Source organism: Ochotona princeps, chromosome 2, assembly GCF_030435755.1.
Source record: "Ochotona princeps isolate mOchPri1 chromosome 2, mOchPri1.hap1, whole genome shotgun sequence".
NCBI lineage: Eukaryota > Metazoa > Chordata > Mammalia > Lagomorpha > Ochotonidae > Ochotona > Ochotona princeps.
This window is the reverse complement of record NC_080833.1, coordinates 104585092-104600277: the sequence shown is the minus strand read 5'-3', so window position 1 is coordinate 104600277 and position 15186 is coordinate 104585092. Positions and strand designations below refer to the sequence as shown.

General features: G+C 49.3%; 4 protein-coding genes across 4 annotated transcripts; 3 read left to right on the top strand and 1 right to left on the bottom strand.

The window, feature by feature from the left end:
* On the top strand, positions 1-513 carry LOC101519693 (histone H2A type 2-B). The gene has a single exon (XM_004588836.4). It carries the CDS (start codon positions 36-38, stop codon positions 426-428), a length of 393 nt encoding a protein of 130 aa, XP_004588893.1. The 5' UTR covers positions 1-35; the 3' UTR covers positions 429-513.
* On the bottom strand, positions 487-1007 carry LOC101519443 (histone H2A type 2-C). Its single transcript, XM_004588835.2, has one exon. It carries the CDS (start codon positions 978-980, stop codon positions 591-593), a length of 390 nt encoding a protein of 129 aa, XP_004588892.1. The 5' UTR covers positions 981-1007; the 3' UTR covers positions 487-590.
* Positions 1008-1237: 230 nt separating this feature from the next.
* LOC101519200 (histone H2B type 2-E) lies at positions 1238-2279 on the top strand. The gene has a single exon (XM_004588834.4). It carries the CDS (start codon positions 1308-1310, stop codon positions 1686-1688), a length of 381 nt encoding a protein of 126 aa, XP_004588891.2. The 5' UTR covers positions 1238-1307; the 3' UTR covers positions 1689-2279.
* A 2754-nt stretch (positions 2280-5033) lies between these two features.
* On the top strand, positions 5034-6649 carry LOC101518950 (ribose-phosphate pyrophosphokinase 1). The gene has a single exon (XM_012928152.3). It carries the CDS (start codon positions 5188-5190, stop codon positions 6142-6144), a length of 957 nt encoding a protein of 318 aa, XP_012783606.1. The 5' UTR covers positions 5034-5187; the 3' UTR covers positions 6145-6649.
* Positions 6650-15186: the final 8537 nt, after the last annotated feature.

The following is a 15186-nucleotide window of genomic DNA, read 5'->3' as shown; positions in this document are numbered from 1 at the left end:
AGAAAAACAAGCAGTGGTCAAGTGGTTTCTTGATCATGTCAGGCCGCGGCAAGCAAGGGGGCAAGGCCCGCGCCAAGGCCAAGTCGCGGTCGTCGCGCGCCGGGCTGCAGTTCCCGGTGGGCCGTGTGCACCGGCTGCTGCGCAAGGGCAACTACGCGGAGCGCGTGGGCGCGGGCGCGCCGGTGTACATGGCGGCGGTGCTCGAGTACCTGACGGCCGAGATCCTGGAGCTGGCGGGCAACGCGGCGCGCGACAACAAGAAGACGCGCATCATCCCGCGCCACCTGCAACTCGCCGTGAGGAACGACGAGGAACTCAACAAGTTACTCGGGGGTGTCACCATCGCGCAGGGTGGCGTGCTGCCCAACATCCAGGCTGTGCTGCTGCCCAAGAAAACTGAGAGTCACAAGCCTGGCAAGAACAAGTGAAAGTAATCAGGCTTGACACCTGCCCCGCGAACCCAAAAGGCTCTTTTAAGAGCCACCAAAGTGTCAAAGGGAGGGCTGGTAACAGCGCGCTAGCTCTTTTCTTTGAGATAGTGGGTGGCTCTAAAAAGAGCCTTTTATCTTTAGCCTTGGTTTGCCAGGGTTTTATTTGCTTTTCGCTTTATGGCTTTCGGTCTTCTTGGGCAGCAGCACGGCCTGGATGTTGGGCAGCACGCCGCCCTGCGCGATCGTCACCTTGCCCAGCAGCTTGTTGAGTTCCTCGTCGTTGCGGATGGCCAGCTGCAGGTGGCGCGGGATGATGCGCGTCTTCTTGTTGTCGCGCGCCGCGTTGCCCGCCAGCTCCAGGATCTCGGCCGTCAGGTACTCGAGCACCGCCGCCATGTACACCGGCGCGCCCGCGCCCACGCGCTCCGCGTAGTTGCCCTTGCGCAGCAGCCGGTGCACACGGCCCACCGGGAACTGCAGCCCGGCGCGCGACGACCGCGACTTGGCCTTGGCGCGGGCCTTGCCCCCTTGCTTGCCGCGGCCTGACATGATCAAGAAACGAAACAGCGGCAGACAATTCACAACCTCCTAACCAAACAAGCTGGAAGGGACCCTGAGAAGAAAGCCTTTATAAGCTTCCGTAGGGGTGGGGTCAGGAACGAGCTTTTCATTGGTCCTAATATGGCTTCAGAAACAGCCAATAAAGCCAACTTGTCGTTACGTAGGCTTTAACTGAAAACGCAAGTTTCCTGCAAGAACCAATGGGATAGAAAGAGCTTTTGATCCCTAATTTGCATAAGGTGGTTATAAAAGAATCAGGCCTGCCCTAGCCCATTTTTCTTTCCCCCTTAAAGCCTCGTTGGTGTGGCGTTAACTATGCCAGAACCTGCGAAATCCGCTCCTGCGCCCAAGAAGGGATCGAAGAAAGCCGTTACAAAGGCCCAGAAGAAGGATGGCAAGAAGCGTAAGCGCAGCCGCAAGGAGAGCTACTCCATTTACGTGTACAAGGTGCTCAAGCAGGTGCACCCCGACACCGGCATCTCGTCCAAGGCTATGGGCATCATGAATTCGTTCGTCAACGACATCTTCGAGCGCATCGCCGGCGAGGCGTCGCGCCTGGCGCACTACAACAAGCGCTCGACCATCACGTCCCGGGAGATCCAGACGGCCGTGCGCCTGCTGCTGCCCGGCGAGCTGGCCAAGCACGCCGTGTCCGAGGGCACCAAGGCCGTCACCAAGTACACCAGCTCTAAGTGAGCCCCTGCCGGGACGCCTCCCTACAAAAGGCTCTTTTCAGAGCCACCCATCTCATCAGTAGGAAAGAGCCTTGTTCACTTACGTTCCCCCTTAGTAAATCTACTGTAGTCCAAAGGTAGTGGGGAGCTTTTTCTAGGCTGCTTTCAGCTTCCCAGCGCCTGATTGGATTTATGATGATGTGTGTTTACCCCCCAACTGCCGCTGGTGACCTGTCCCTGCCGCCACCAGGGGCTGCTGTGTCAGGGTGGCTTGATTGCGCATGTTGTAACATTTTCAGCCCAAAGTGGCTGAGTTCGGTTATGGTGTAAGAGGAGACTCGACACAACCTGGAGCGCTGGGCGTCCACTGCGTGATAGCTGCGTTCCGCCGAAGCTGGGAGGCACCGGGAGCGTCAGGGTCGCCAAGAGTGCCTCGGGAGGTCTCGCCTGCGAAAAAGAAGTTCTGTGATCCCGGGGGTAGCCCCAGTCCAGCCTTTCCGTGATTGGGTGGCATGAATATTCAAAATTCGCGCCGCTTGGTAATTTGTAGACGTTGTTTTCCGCCTCTGACGTTGGAGCTTTGGGATTTCTGTTAGTGAAGTTTTTAAAGAATTGTTGGCATTCCATACTCGGTTCTTGAAATCTCGCCCCAGGTCGCTGCGAGACTGGGCGTTTAGCTTGGGGTTTGGGAAGCACTTCACAGGACCTGCCCGACTCGGGCTCAGCCAGCGGGGCCCTGATCCCTGCCTGCTTTGTCTTTCATCCTCGCCCTAGCACGCTCCTGGAATGGTTCACTTACTTTCTTGTTTATGATCTTTCTTCTCAAGCCAGAGACAAAGGCCCTGCTGGCCTGTTTTTCCGCCGTTATCTGCAGTCCCAATCACCGCCCGGTGCATGGGCGTCACATACTACTTCCAGGAATGTTGCTACCGTGGGTGGATGGGTGCTGCTTATTTTCACTAGAAAGTATGTGAAGGTACAATGAAAAAGGAAAATATTTCTGCAACTTCTTGACCAAATATGCCATTACTCACAGTTATGCAACAGCCTCATGCTGAGAGGGGTGAGGATGGGGAAGGCACGCTAGGCCCTTTTTTGGGGGGCGGGGCAGCGGTAGGTCTTCCCTTTAGGTTTCCTAATTTAGGAAAGGAAACCTCTTTTCAATTTTCTCTAAATTTGGTACAGTGGTTACTGGGAAGGGCTTTTCACCCTCTGTGCCCCATTGGGAAGAGCTTCTCTAGGGTTCCCCCAAAAAGCAGGGGTTTGAGGGGAGCTCGGCGATGAGTTCCCTCGATCTTGCAGCTGACACCGTCTTCTCTGCTGTGAGAACAGGCATCTTTGTTGGAATAAAGCAAAGCTGACTCAGGCCAAGCCTCAGTGGAGGGTTTGGTCACTTCTTCAGCCCTGCTTTTGGTTGATGGTTTCTGGAGTTGAAGGCAGGTGTTTCCTGAATCCAGATGTGTTCCAGCTATCACTCAGAGGTGACGAAATCTGAAGTCTGCTGTGCGTGTGTTTTCAAATCTGTGTAGATACTATGTGATTAATAAAATGTACTAGCTCCTTTGAAAGTTGTGTTGGATACTTTTATCTGTAATATATGAAATTAGCTGATACAGTCGTCATGGGTATGTGGAGATGCTGGGCATCTTTGCCGTGAAGGGGGAATATTTATATAAGCTGCCAGCCTAACTCTTACCACCAGAGGGGCACTGGAGCAGAAGCAGGCTGTTGCAAGGCCCTGGGCAATGGTTAGCAATTGAAAGATATACGAGCAGAAATAAACACTGCAAACCAGGTGGAAGAAATAAAGCCCCCCCCCTTGCCTTGTTCTGACTTTGGGTCCCCACCCTCTCTTGTAATGATTGCTCCAGAAACCCCTCAAAACAAACAAACAAACAAACAAACTAGAATATATACATAGAGAACAACAAGGAAAGCTTAGAAACAGACAGGAAATGGTCAGCGGGGATGTACTTATAACTCACTGAGTGGGACACAAAGATTAGTCACGCCTTTCTGGGGTATTGAAGATTTCTCTGCACACCCCTCCTAAAACTGTTCACCTAAACTGTTGACATATGTCTTGTTAGAGTTATAGAGTTAGACTACCCGAAAAACAGCCAGGTTCAGCGAAATCATGCTTCAATGCTATGAACTGCTAAATACTAAAATTAAAATAGACACGAGACAGCTGAATAGTAATCTATAGCCATTTTAAGGTGTATAGCACCTGGTTATATATAAACTAATAATTGAAATGTCAATGTAGAAGTCACAGGATGTGGTTCAGAACTTGCCTTCTTTTTTTTGTCTTCTCTTTTAACATATTGGTTACACAATACCATGTCAACTAATTCCATAACGTTATAAATTGTTACTGATGTAATGTCGGGACTTTTAATTATCGGGATGATACTCTGCCAGCTCTACCTTCAGACCAGAGATGGTCTCCCCAAGAAACTGTTGAACTTATCTGGACAATAAGATGCTGGACTTCATGCTTGGTAGATGCTTGCAATGAAAGGATCTCAACTGAATTTGAACTGTGGTAATGCAACAAGGTGGAAGAATCCACCATGGGGGGGTTGGGGGAGGGGTGGGGGAGAATCCCAGTGCCTATAAAACTGTGTCACATAATGCAATGTAATCAATAAAAGGAAAAAAAATAAAAGCAAGCAAGCCCCCGATACTACGGAGCATTGCCCATGTGTTCTGGATTCTTTACACATCTTCACCCATTTAATTCTCACAAGAATCTCCTACAGTAGGAACAATTATCGTCTTGTTCCATCTTCAGGAAAGAAATCTGAGGTCAGCTCCTAGTTTAATGCTAACCTGCTGGAAGACGTAGGGTTACTCTCTGAAAACCTTTGTGGACTTTGGCTGAGAGTGCACCTTGCATGTGGCTGGCTGCTCGGGAGCTGGCCATGGGGGAGGGCGACTCAGGCGGGAAGCACTGCGATTCTGCATTCCAGAGCCTGAGCTCACTCCGTGCAGCCGCAGTGCAGGGCTCACTTCCTGGGAGTGGCGTAGTTTCTGACTCCTCCGAGCCACGACGTCCATTAGGAAAGAGGAAAGTAGTCTGGAGGGAGACGTCATCAAATAATGATTATGGGGTTACTCTCCTAAAGAACCCTTCCGCCCAGACATCTTTAAACATTTCCTGGAGGTCTGGCTGCAGGCGCCCCCAGCATCCCTCCGCACTTCTCGCCCCACCCGCCCCGACTAGCGTCACTCTCCCTGTAAGCCAATCAGAGAGGGAGCGGAAGGAGGCGCAGCGGCGGCGCGGGCTCCGCCCCTGGCTGCTCGTCGCCCAATCAGCGCTGGCGGGGTGGGCGGGTTTCCTGTGCGTCCCTCCTCCCCCATCCCGGGCAATTTGGAGCCGCGCGCCGGGCGGGAAGGTAAGATGGCGGAGTAGCAAAGAGAAGCGGTTAGCTTTTGAGTCTCTGGGCCAACTCGGTTGCCGGTCTCCGCAGCTGCCACGAACGCCGAGAGAAGAGTGCCTTGGGTCGTTGGCCAGGATGCCGAATATCAAAATCTTCAGCGGCAGCTCCCACCAGGACTTATCCCAGAAAATCGCCGACCGCCTGGGCCTGGAGCTAGGTAAGGTGGTTACGAAGAAATTTAGCAACCAGGAGACCTGTGTGGAGATAGGGGAGAGTGTCCGCGGCGAGGATGTCTACATTGTGCAGAGCGGTTGTGGTGAGATCAATGATAATCTGATGGAGCTTCTGATCATGATCAATGCCTGCAAGATCGCCTCGGCCAGCCGCGTGACGGCGGTCATCCCATGCTTCCCCTACGCGCGGCAGGACAAGAAGGACAAGAGCCGGGCTCCCATCTCGGCCAAGCTTGTTGCCAACATGCTGTCCGTGGCGGGTGCCGACCACATCATCACCATGGACTTGCACGCGTCTCAGATCCAGGGCTTCTTTGATATCCCGGTGGACAATCTGTACGCCGAGCCGGCTGTCCTCAAGTGGATCAAGGAGAACATCTCCGAGTGGAGGAGCTGCACCATCGTCTCCCCTGATGCTGGCGGAGCCAAGAGGGTGACCTCCATTGCCGACCGCTTGAACGTGGACTTTGCCTTGATCCACAAAGAGCGGAAGAAGGCCAACGAGGTGGATCGCATGGTGCTGGTAGGAGACGTGAAGGATCGCGTGGCCATCCTGGTCGACGACATGGCCGACACGTGCGGTACCATCTGCCACGCGGCCGACAAACTGCTCTCGGCTGGAGCCACCCGAGTCTACGCTATCTTAACGCACGGCATCTTTTCGGGGCCAGCCATTTCCCGCATCAATAACGCGTGCTTTGAAGCCGTGGTCGTCACCAACACCATACCTCAGGAGGACAAGATGAAGCACTGCTCCAAGATCCAGGTGATCGACATCTCCATGATCCTTGCGGAAGCCATCAGGAGAACTCACAATGGGGAATCGGTTTCCTACCTGTTTAGCCATGTCCCTTTATAACAACATAACTTCCCAGGCTTTTTTTTTTTAAAATAAAAGTAACCCCACTGCTTACTTTTTTTATGTTGGGGCTCACAATGGTAATTGTTCTATATGCACATCTTTAAAAAGCTTGATATATCTTTCCCTCTCTGCAGATCTACCTTTTCATTAAAAATAAATCTTAAAAGGGGGGGAGGGGAGGGGAGGGCTGGCGCAATGGCTGCAGTGGCTAATCTTAAGCCACTTAATGGCAGGCTCCCATAGGAGCTCCGGTTCGTATCCCGGTTGCTCCACTTCCCACTAAGCTCCCCACTTGTGGCCTGGGAAATCTGCGGCTGGTGGTTCTAGTCCCTGGGCCATCATGGGAGACCCGGAGAAGCTCCTGGCTCTTGGCGTCAGATCAGCTCAAGTCCTGCTATTGCAGCCATTTAGGGAGTGGACCGGTGGATGGAAGAGCTTTCCTTCTTTCTATAAATCTGCCTTCCAATAACAATAAATGGTAATAAAAGCTTGATTTAAGCTATCTGTCGTCTGTCCCTTGGTTCTTGCACAGGTCTGCCTCCCATAGCTCACCATGGAGGTTTTCTGCTTTGGTCAACATGGTCTGTTACCCTCCTGTGTATTTATTTATTTATTTTTTTCAGTCGGGATTGAACTGCCCCTGCTTTTGGCTTGGCCAAAGTTTTCTTTGCAGTTACAGGCCATAAGCTCTAGGATTCAGCTCAAATACCAGCTGATAACTCTTTGTCTTCCAACAACTTTATTATCTTTTGGTATGCAATCAATTGTGTGTATTTAAATTGTAATTTGCTAAGGTTTGACGTGCATATATGTTCCTGTAAAAACATCATCACACCCTGCTAAGTTTCCTAGTGCCCCTTTATTAGCACTTCTCCCCTGCCTCCCTCCCCAATGTCCATTTTTGTCAATTCCTGTCCTCAGGCAGCCACTGTTACTTTTGTAGATGGCGTGTATTTTGTATAATTTTATGTAAATGGAAATATACAGTGAGTGTGTATTTGTGGCTGCTTTTACTCAGCACAAGTATTTTGAGATTCATCCATATTGTTTCACATGTCACTAATCAGTTTTTTTTCCCTTTTTTTCCCCCTTGTATGATTATACTTATTACAAGCCAGTCATCTGTTGATGGACAGTTGTGTTGCTAGTCCTTCCTCCACTTCTTAATGCACTCTAACTTTGGCCTGTTGGGTTTATGGATGGGCTGTGTGTATGAGACATACACAAAGACTTCTATTCAAGTGGGAGATAAGGTTTCACCTCAATCCAGGTCACTCCTGTGGGTGACAGGGACCTGGGAACTCGGGCCATCACCTGCTGCCTTCCACAATACACATAGGCAAGAAACCATGGGAGCAGGGGAGCCAGGACTGCAGGCACTGGGATGTGGGGTGTGGAGTGACCAAGTCGCATCTTAGGGACTCCATTTAAATTTTTTGAGTGTGTGATGTAGTAATATCTCAAAATTCCCATATATGTAGAACCTCCTGGCTCCTGCTTTTAGATCAGCTCAGCTCTGGCTGTTGGAGCCACTTGGGGAGTGAGCCAGCAAAATGGAAAATCTTTGACTTTCCTTCTGCCTGTAAATTTCCCTTTCCAATAAAAATAAATTTTTAAAAAAATATTTATTTTTATTGGAAAGTCAGATCTGCAGAAAGGAGGAGAGACAGATCCTCCATCCATTGATTCACTCCCCAAGTGGCCACAATGGCTGGAGCTGAGCTGATCCAAAGGCAGGAGCCAGGAGTTTCTGGGTCTCCTGTCCCTATGCAGGGTCCCAAGGCTTTGGGCGGGCCATCCTTGACTCCCCTCCCAGGCCACAGAGAGCTAGATGGGAAGTGGAGCAGCCAGGACATGAAGTGGCACTCAGATGGGATACCAGCTAGTACAAGGCTTTAGTCACTGGAATATCATGCCAGGCCCCAAAATGAATCTTAAACAAAAGCACTAAATGAAAAGAATTACGATACTTGGCTGGGGATATTTACTAGCAACAACAGTTGTATTTTTAAAAATGCCTGATAATTGAGAAATTTAAGCATATGACCACTGAGTGCTTTGTCCAGTCATAATCATAATTCTCAACCATTCTGCACTAATTTTAAGGAAATTCCAAACAGTGATTTCATTCATAAAAGTTTCCTTATGTTCCTCAAAGATAAGGGCAATAATGCTAAACAGAAACTAAAGTAACTAATTCAGATATTCAGTTAGTGCTCACAGGTTGGTTTTTTTTTTTTGTGTGTGTGTGATATTTATTTTTATTGGAAAGGCAGATTTACAGAGAAAAGGAGAGACAAAAAGATCTTCCTTCTACTGATTTACTCGCTAAAGGGCCACAACAGCTGGAGCCAATCTAATCCAAAGCCTCCTTCGGATCTCCCACGCATGCACAAGGCCCCAAGGCTTTGGGCCATCCTCTGTTGCTTTCCCAGGCCACAAGCAGGGAGCTGGATGGGAAGTGGAGCAGCTGGGACACAGTCCAGCACCCACATGGGATCCTGTTGCATGCAAGGTAAGGACTTTAGTCACTAGACTACCACACTGGGCCCACTGCTCAGTTTCAGCTTCAGTCTGTGTCATAACTGAATCTGAAGCTAAAAGTGGTTGATTTATCTTCTAATTTTAATGCACTCCACAATGGCTGGAGCTGAGACGATCCAAAGCCAGGAGCCAGGAGCTGCTGGGTCTCCCATGCGGGTGTAGGGTCCCTAGCCTTTGGGTTGTCCTCGACTGCTTTCCCAGGCCACAAGCAGGGAGCTGGGTGGAAAGCGGGGCTGCTGGGATTAGAACCAGGGCCTGTATGGGATCTAGGCACATTCAATGCTAGGACTTTAGCTGCTAGGCCACTGTGCCAGGTCTGGGGTTCTTTTTATCCCTGCAGTATAATGTAGCCTTCAATGACTATGTTTCTCCAATGTGGTTTATCATCATCCATTGTGCTGCATCTCCTGTAATTAACAATTAAAGGCTTGCTCAGATTTTAAAAAAATTTTTTTAAGATTAGTTTTTGGGTCCATTGTGGTGGTTCAATTGACCAATTCTCCATCTGCAAGCACTGGTGTCTAATATGGGCACTGGTTTGTGTTCCAGCTGCTCCACTTCCCATTCAGCTCCCTGCCTGTAGCCTGGGAAAGCAGATGAGGACAGCCCAAAGCCTTGAGACCCTGCACCCGTGTGGGAGACCCAGTGGAGGCTCCTGGCTCCAGATCGGTGCAGCTCCAGCCGTTGTGGCTGCTTGGGTAGTGAATCAGCAGATGGAAGATCTCCCTCTCTGTCTCTCCTCCTCTCTGTATATCTGACTTCGCAATAAAAATAAATAAATCTTTAATAAATAAATATTTTTAAGAATCAGAAAGGCAGAGAGGACAGATATTCCATCCTCTGGCTCATTCCCCAAACGGATGCAATGGTGGGGATGGGCCAGTGCCAAACCAAGAGCCTGGTGCCTCCTGTGGATCAACCACAAGAGTACAGGGTCCCAAGGACGTGGGCCATCGTCTGCTGCTTTCCCAGGCCACAAGCAGGGAGCTGGATGGGCAGTGGAGCAGCAGCGACGTAGTGTCTATACTGGATATAGGTGCTGCATGGGGAGGATTAGCTTGCTATGCCAACTACCACCCCCCTAAGGCTGGCTTAGCTCTCTTGCTTTTCAACCAGAAACAAAACTACTTCACTGGGTTTCTTTTTTTTGCTTCTCTATCAGGAGGGATATGAGGGCTAGCTGCTTTTTGTTTCCATTTAGGTTTTTTTTTGGGGGGGGGGTTGATAAATTATGCATATTTATGAGAAACAATGGTATATTTTAATACCTGCATATGGTACACTGATCAAGTGAGAGGAGTTAGTGCATCCACTGTTGTAAACATTAAATCATAGCTCTGCGGTGAGAATATTAGAAATCCTGTTTTCCAGCTATGCAGCGATCTACAGCACAGTATTGGCGGTAGTCACACTAAGTGTAGGAGAGCAGCAGAACTTAATCCTTCCATTGAACTTACTCTGTGCCCCAGGACCAGCCTTTCCCAACCGCCACGGTCCCCTTCTCCCCACCCTCTGGGAACCACTATTCTAGTCTAACTTCTAGCAGATCAGTGTTATCAGATTGCATGAGTGAGATGTCGGTGTTTGTCTTTTTGTGCCTGGCTTATTTTATCACACAATGTACTATGGCTTTGCCCATGTTGTCTCAAATGACAAGATCTCAAACCTTTTTTTGTTTGTTTATTTTTAAATGATTTATTTATTTTTATTACAAAGGCAGACATACAGAGAAAAGGAGAGACAGAGAGGAAGATTTTCTGTTCAATGGTTTATTCCCGAAGCGGCCACAACAGCTAGAGCTAAGACGATCCAAAGCCAGGAGCCAGGAGCTTCTTCCAGGTCTCTAATGTGGGTGCAGGGTCCCAAGGCATTGGGCGATCCTTGATTGCTTTCCCAGGCCACAAGCAGGGAGCTGGATGGGAAGTGGAGCTTCTGGGATTAGAACCGGCGACAATATGGGATCCCAGGCAGGTTCAAGGCGAGGACTTTAGCTGCTATTGCGCTGTGCCTAGGATCTCAAACCTTTTAATGGCTGAATAGTATTTCATTCACATATATATAACACATTGCAATTTTAAAAAATGTATTTGTTTTTATTTGTAAGGTGGGTTTGGGCCTGGCACCACAGCCTGGTGTCTAAAGTCCTTGCCTTCAATGTGCCAGGATCCCATATGGGTGCCGGTTCTAATCCCAGCAGCCCTGTCTTCCCATCCAGCTCCCTGCTTGTGGTCTGGGAAAGCAGTCCAGACGGCTCAAAGTCTTGGGACCCTGCACCTGTGTGGGAGACCTGGAACAAGCTCCTGGCTCCTGGCTTTGTTTGAACTGGCTCAGTTCCACCCATTGTGGCTGCCTGGGGCATGAATCAATAGACGGATCTTCCTCTCTGTCTTCCTCTCTGCATATATGACTTTCCAATAAAAATAAAATAAATCATTAAAAAAAAGAAAAGAAAGGGCGAGATTGCAGAGAGATGGTGGGAGAGGGGGGTTTCTGCTGATTCATTCCTCAAATGGCTGCAACAGCCAGAGCGGAGCAGATCTGGAACCAGGAGCCAAGACCCTTCTCTGGGTCTCCCACGTGCTGCAGGGCCCGAGGCCTTGGGCCATTTTCTGCTGCTTCTCCAGGCCTTTATCAGGGAGCTGGTCGAAGGTGGAATGCCTGGTACTCCAACTGGCATCTGTGGGCTGCTGGCACCATAGGGCAGAGGATTAGGTTGGTATGCCACAGGGCTGGCCTAGCACATTCTCTTTATCTGTTCATCTGCTGGTGGACAGTCACGTTGGTTTTGTGTCTTGGCTATTGTGATTAGTGCTGTAATAAACACACGAGCACAGATGTCTCTTTGACAGACTTATTTCTGGGATTTCCTGTAAATGCTTCTCTTTCTGATGTCAGCAGCTGCTGCTTCTCAGTGCTTAATGAATCCATCAGTGATTGTAAAATGATGTCATTCCTCCTTCACACATGAATATTAACTAGAAGATTTCCCCCCCTCTTTTTTCTTTTAGTGAGGATAGTTTGATAAAGAGAAAGTGCTATTATTTTTAGACAAAGGTAGCTCAAAAACAAATTTCTCCTAGCATGCAGCAAAGATTGGTAGAGTTTCTTTTGGTATAAATAAAAGAAGATGTGCGTGTATATTGGTACATATACACAGTTGTGAAATGAAAGGCTTTTCTGGAATGTCACATAACCAGTCATAATGACTTCTCCCAAGGAGAAGCACAGGATGGGCCCAGAGCGGGATGTTCTCTTCTTCCTTCAGCTCTCCCTGGACTGTTTGAACCCGTTTGCATTCCAACACCCTGTCAACAGGAGTGGCGCCAGCAACCAGATTACCAACCATTCACTGAGCAACAAAGCCATACAATGGGAACATATTTTTGGTGAAAACATGCATTAAAAAATACCTGACCTAGGGCCCGGTGTGATACCATAGCAGTTAAAGTCCTCACCTTGAACATACCGGGATCCCATATGGGCACTGGTTCTAATCCCAGCAGCCCCACTTCCCATCCAGCTCCCTGCTTGTGGCCTGGGAAAGCAGTCGAGGACCGCCCAAGGCCTTGGGACCCTGCACCTGTGTGGGAGACCCGGAACAAGCTCCTGGCTCCTGGCTTTGGATCGTCTCAGCTCTATCCGTTGCGGCTGCTTGGGGAGTGAATCATTGGATGGAAGATCTTCCTCTGTCTCTCCTCCTCTCTGTATAACTTGCTTTCCAATAAAAATAAATACATCTTAAAAAAAAAAATACCCATCCTCGTGTCTGGCAGGTAGTAAATCCTCAATACAGTTTATGCAATTGTGAGTAAAAATGCTAAAAAAGACTCTAGGAATGCAAACACAATCAGTTTATATTAACTGTAGCAAGACTCTGAAAGTCCTGAGGGCTGGACTGGCCTATGGACCTGGGCCTGGTATGGTACAATTCCCACTCCTACTAAAAGTCATCATTTGGGCCTGGTACAGTAGCCTATTGTCTAAGGTCCTCAGCTTGCATACGCTGGAATTCCATATGGAAACTGCTTCTAATCCCAGCCATCCCACTTCCCATCCAGCTCCCTGCTTGTGGCCTTGGAAAGCAGTAGAGGACCACCCAAAGGCTAGGGACCCTGCACCTGTGTGGGAGACCCGGAGTAAGTGCTTGGCTCTGGCTTTGGATTGGCTCAGCTGTGGCCATTGTGGCTACTTGGGGAGTAAATCAGTGGATGGGAGATCACCTTCTCTCTCTTCTCTGTATATCTGCCTTTCCAATAAAAATAAACAAAAAAAATTTTTGAAAGTCATCACTTAAAATTGTGAACACCTGCTTTTCAGCAGACGCTCTCTGGAGTGCTTGTTGAGCTTGTAGAATGGCGGCAGTCAGTTTGGAGGCTGCCTTCTGTCATAGACAGGTCCCAGATGTTTGCGTCTAAATGCCAGCCCAAGACAGTGTCCCTTTTAATCCAGTTCCACTCCATTAAAAAAAAAAAAGTTCACCTAATGGAGGCAGGGCTGCTCTGAAATCACATTAAAAAATATATTTATTTGAGAGACAGAGATATGTATACAAAGAGACCTCATGGCTGAGTGAGATGTAGTTGGAAGCCAGGAACTCGATCTGAGTCTCCTACTTGGTTGCAGGGACCCAAGGACTAGGGCCATGCCTTGCTGCTCCTATGGTGTGCGTTAGCCGGGAGCTGGGAGCTCCTAGGGTGTGTGTTAGCTGGGAGCTGGGAGCAGTAGTAGAACCAAGGTCCGCACCCAGGTCCTCATACGTTGTGGGATGCAGGTGTATTTATTGCAGTCTTAACTGCGTTGCAAACCACCTGCCCCAGAGCCTCCCTATTATTAATAAAGTGAATTGATGAAAAACCTTGATTACCTGTAATGTCCCTTTATCTTTCTCGTGTTTTCCTTTTTTAAGTTTAAAATTAGAGTTTCAGAGAGACAGAGGGACAAACAGAAAGATTTGCCAACTGCTGGTTCACTCCCCAAATAGCTGCCATGGCCAGAGCTGGGCCAGTCTGAAGCTGAGAGCCAGAAGTCTCCTCCAGGTCTCCCATGTGGGTACAGAGGCGCAAGGACTTGGGCCGTTCCCCACTGCTTTCCCAGGCCACAAGCAGGGAGCTGGATGGGAAGTGGGGCAGCCAGGACACAAACTGGCACCCATATGAGATGCCAGGGCAACAGGTAGTACCTTAATCTGATTTAAACCTGCACCAGGCCCATCATATTTTCTTAATTAGAAGCAGGTGATAGAAATCAACAAATGAGATCAAGGGCCAGGAATCACAGGGGTCATCTTAGATTCTTCCCACTGTAGTTACGGCACAGCTTGCACTGAAGTCAGATACTGCTTTGTGATTGAAATTCATTTGGAAATCAAAGGGTAAAAAAATGAAACTTCCCAGTAGCTGAAAGCTGCAGTGAGCCCAGTGCTGTGGACCTACCCTCCAGCGCCTCGGGACAAAACCCACCATGAGACGTTAGGATTCTTAGCTTAGAGGAGAGGTTCAGACACGTCAAAGGAACAGGACTTTCCTTCTAGCGGTTACATAACAACTTCAAAAAGGGTACGTACCAGCTCCATTTCACAAAGAAAAACTGCGGTTATGCAATTTGAATAACTGCATCACTTGTTACCCCAAGATGCTTTTGAGTTTGATGAAACTTACCTTGTTAAAAAGTTTGTGGATCCCAAGGAGTCTGGGACTCTGGACTTCTACTACTGGTATTTAACAGAGCTGGTGCCTGCTGCCCACCCTGACTGGCGTGGCCTTAAGTGGGCTCCTCAGCGGCTCCTGCTCCCAAGCGGCCAGTCCCTGGTCCCTGTCCACCCCTTGCTCTGGCAGCAGGCTGCTCGGATTTGGGTGCTTTGCTGCCTCAGGGAGCTCTGCCCACCCTTTCCTCCATCCGAGTTCTAGCATCTTCTGTGCCAAGGAATGCACAGTTCCCCTCTGGTCCCTGGCTGGGCATGGAGGTGTGGGTTTTCTTAGACTCAGCCGGAGGGGGAACTCGACCTCAGGCCTCAGGTGCTGTTTATAATGATCCTCTTCCCTGGATCCGCCCTGCCCACCCCCACACCCTGCCCCCCCACCCCCTGCCCCTTACAGGACTTTGCTGGACTGTGAGCGACTGTGACTCTATCTTCACCTCTTGGTGATCCAAGCCCCTACCCCCTTGAGCAAGAGCTGAGAGAAGGACAAGTCCCGGGTACATGGCCCATGACTGCTGTTTCTTCTGTTTAAAAGACTGTTTTTGACTGTAGCCCTCAACCCTGATAGCACTGGTTTCGCTTCTGTAAACTGCTTCTGTTCCCACCTGTGCCCTTATCTGATTAACTGTGTCTTGTTTTTCTTATTACCCAGAATGTGGTTTGAACTTTAAAAGAATCTTGATTGAATTTGAACTGTAATGCTGCAACGGGGGGGGGGGGGGGGGGGGTCCACCGTGGGGGAGGGGCATGGGGCGGAGTGGGGGGGAATCCCAGAGCCTATGAAACTGTCACATAAT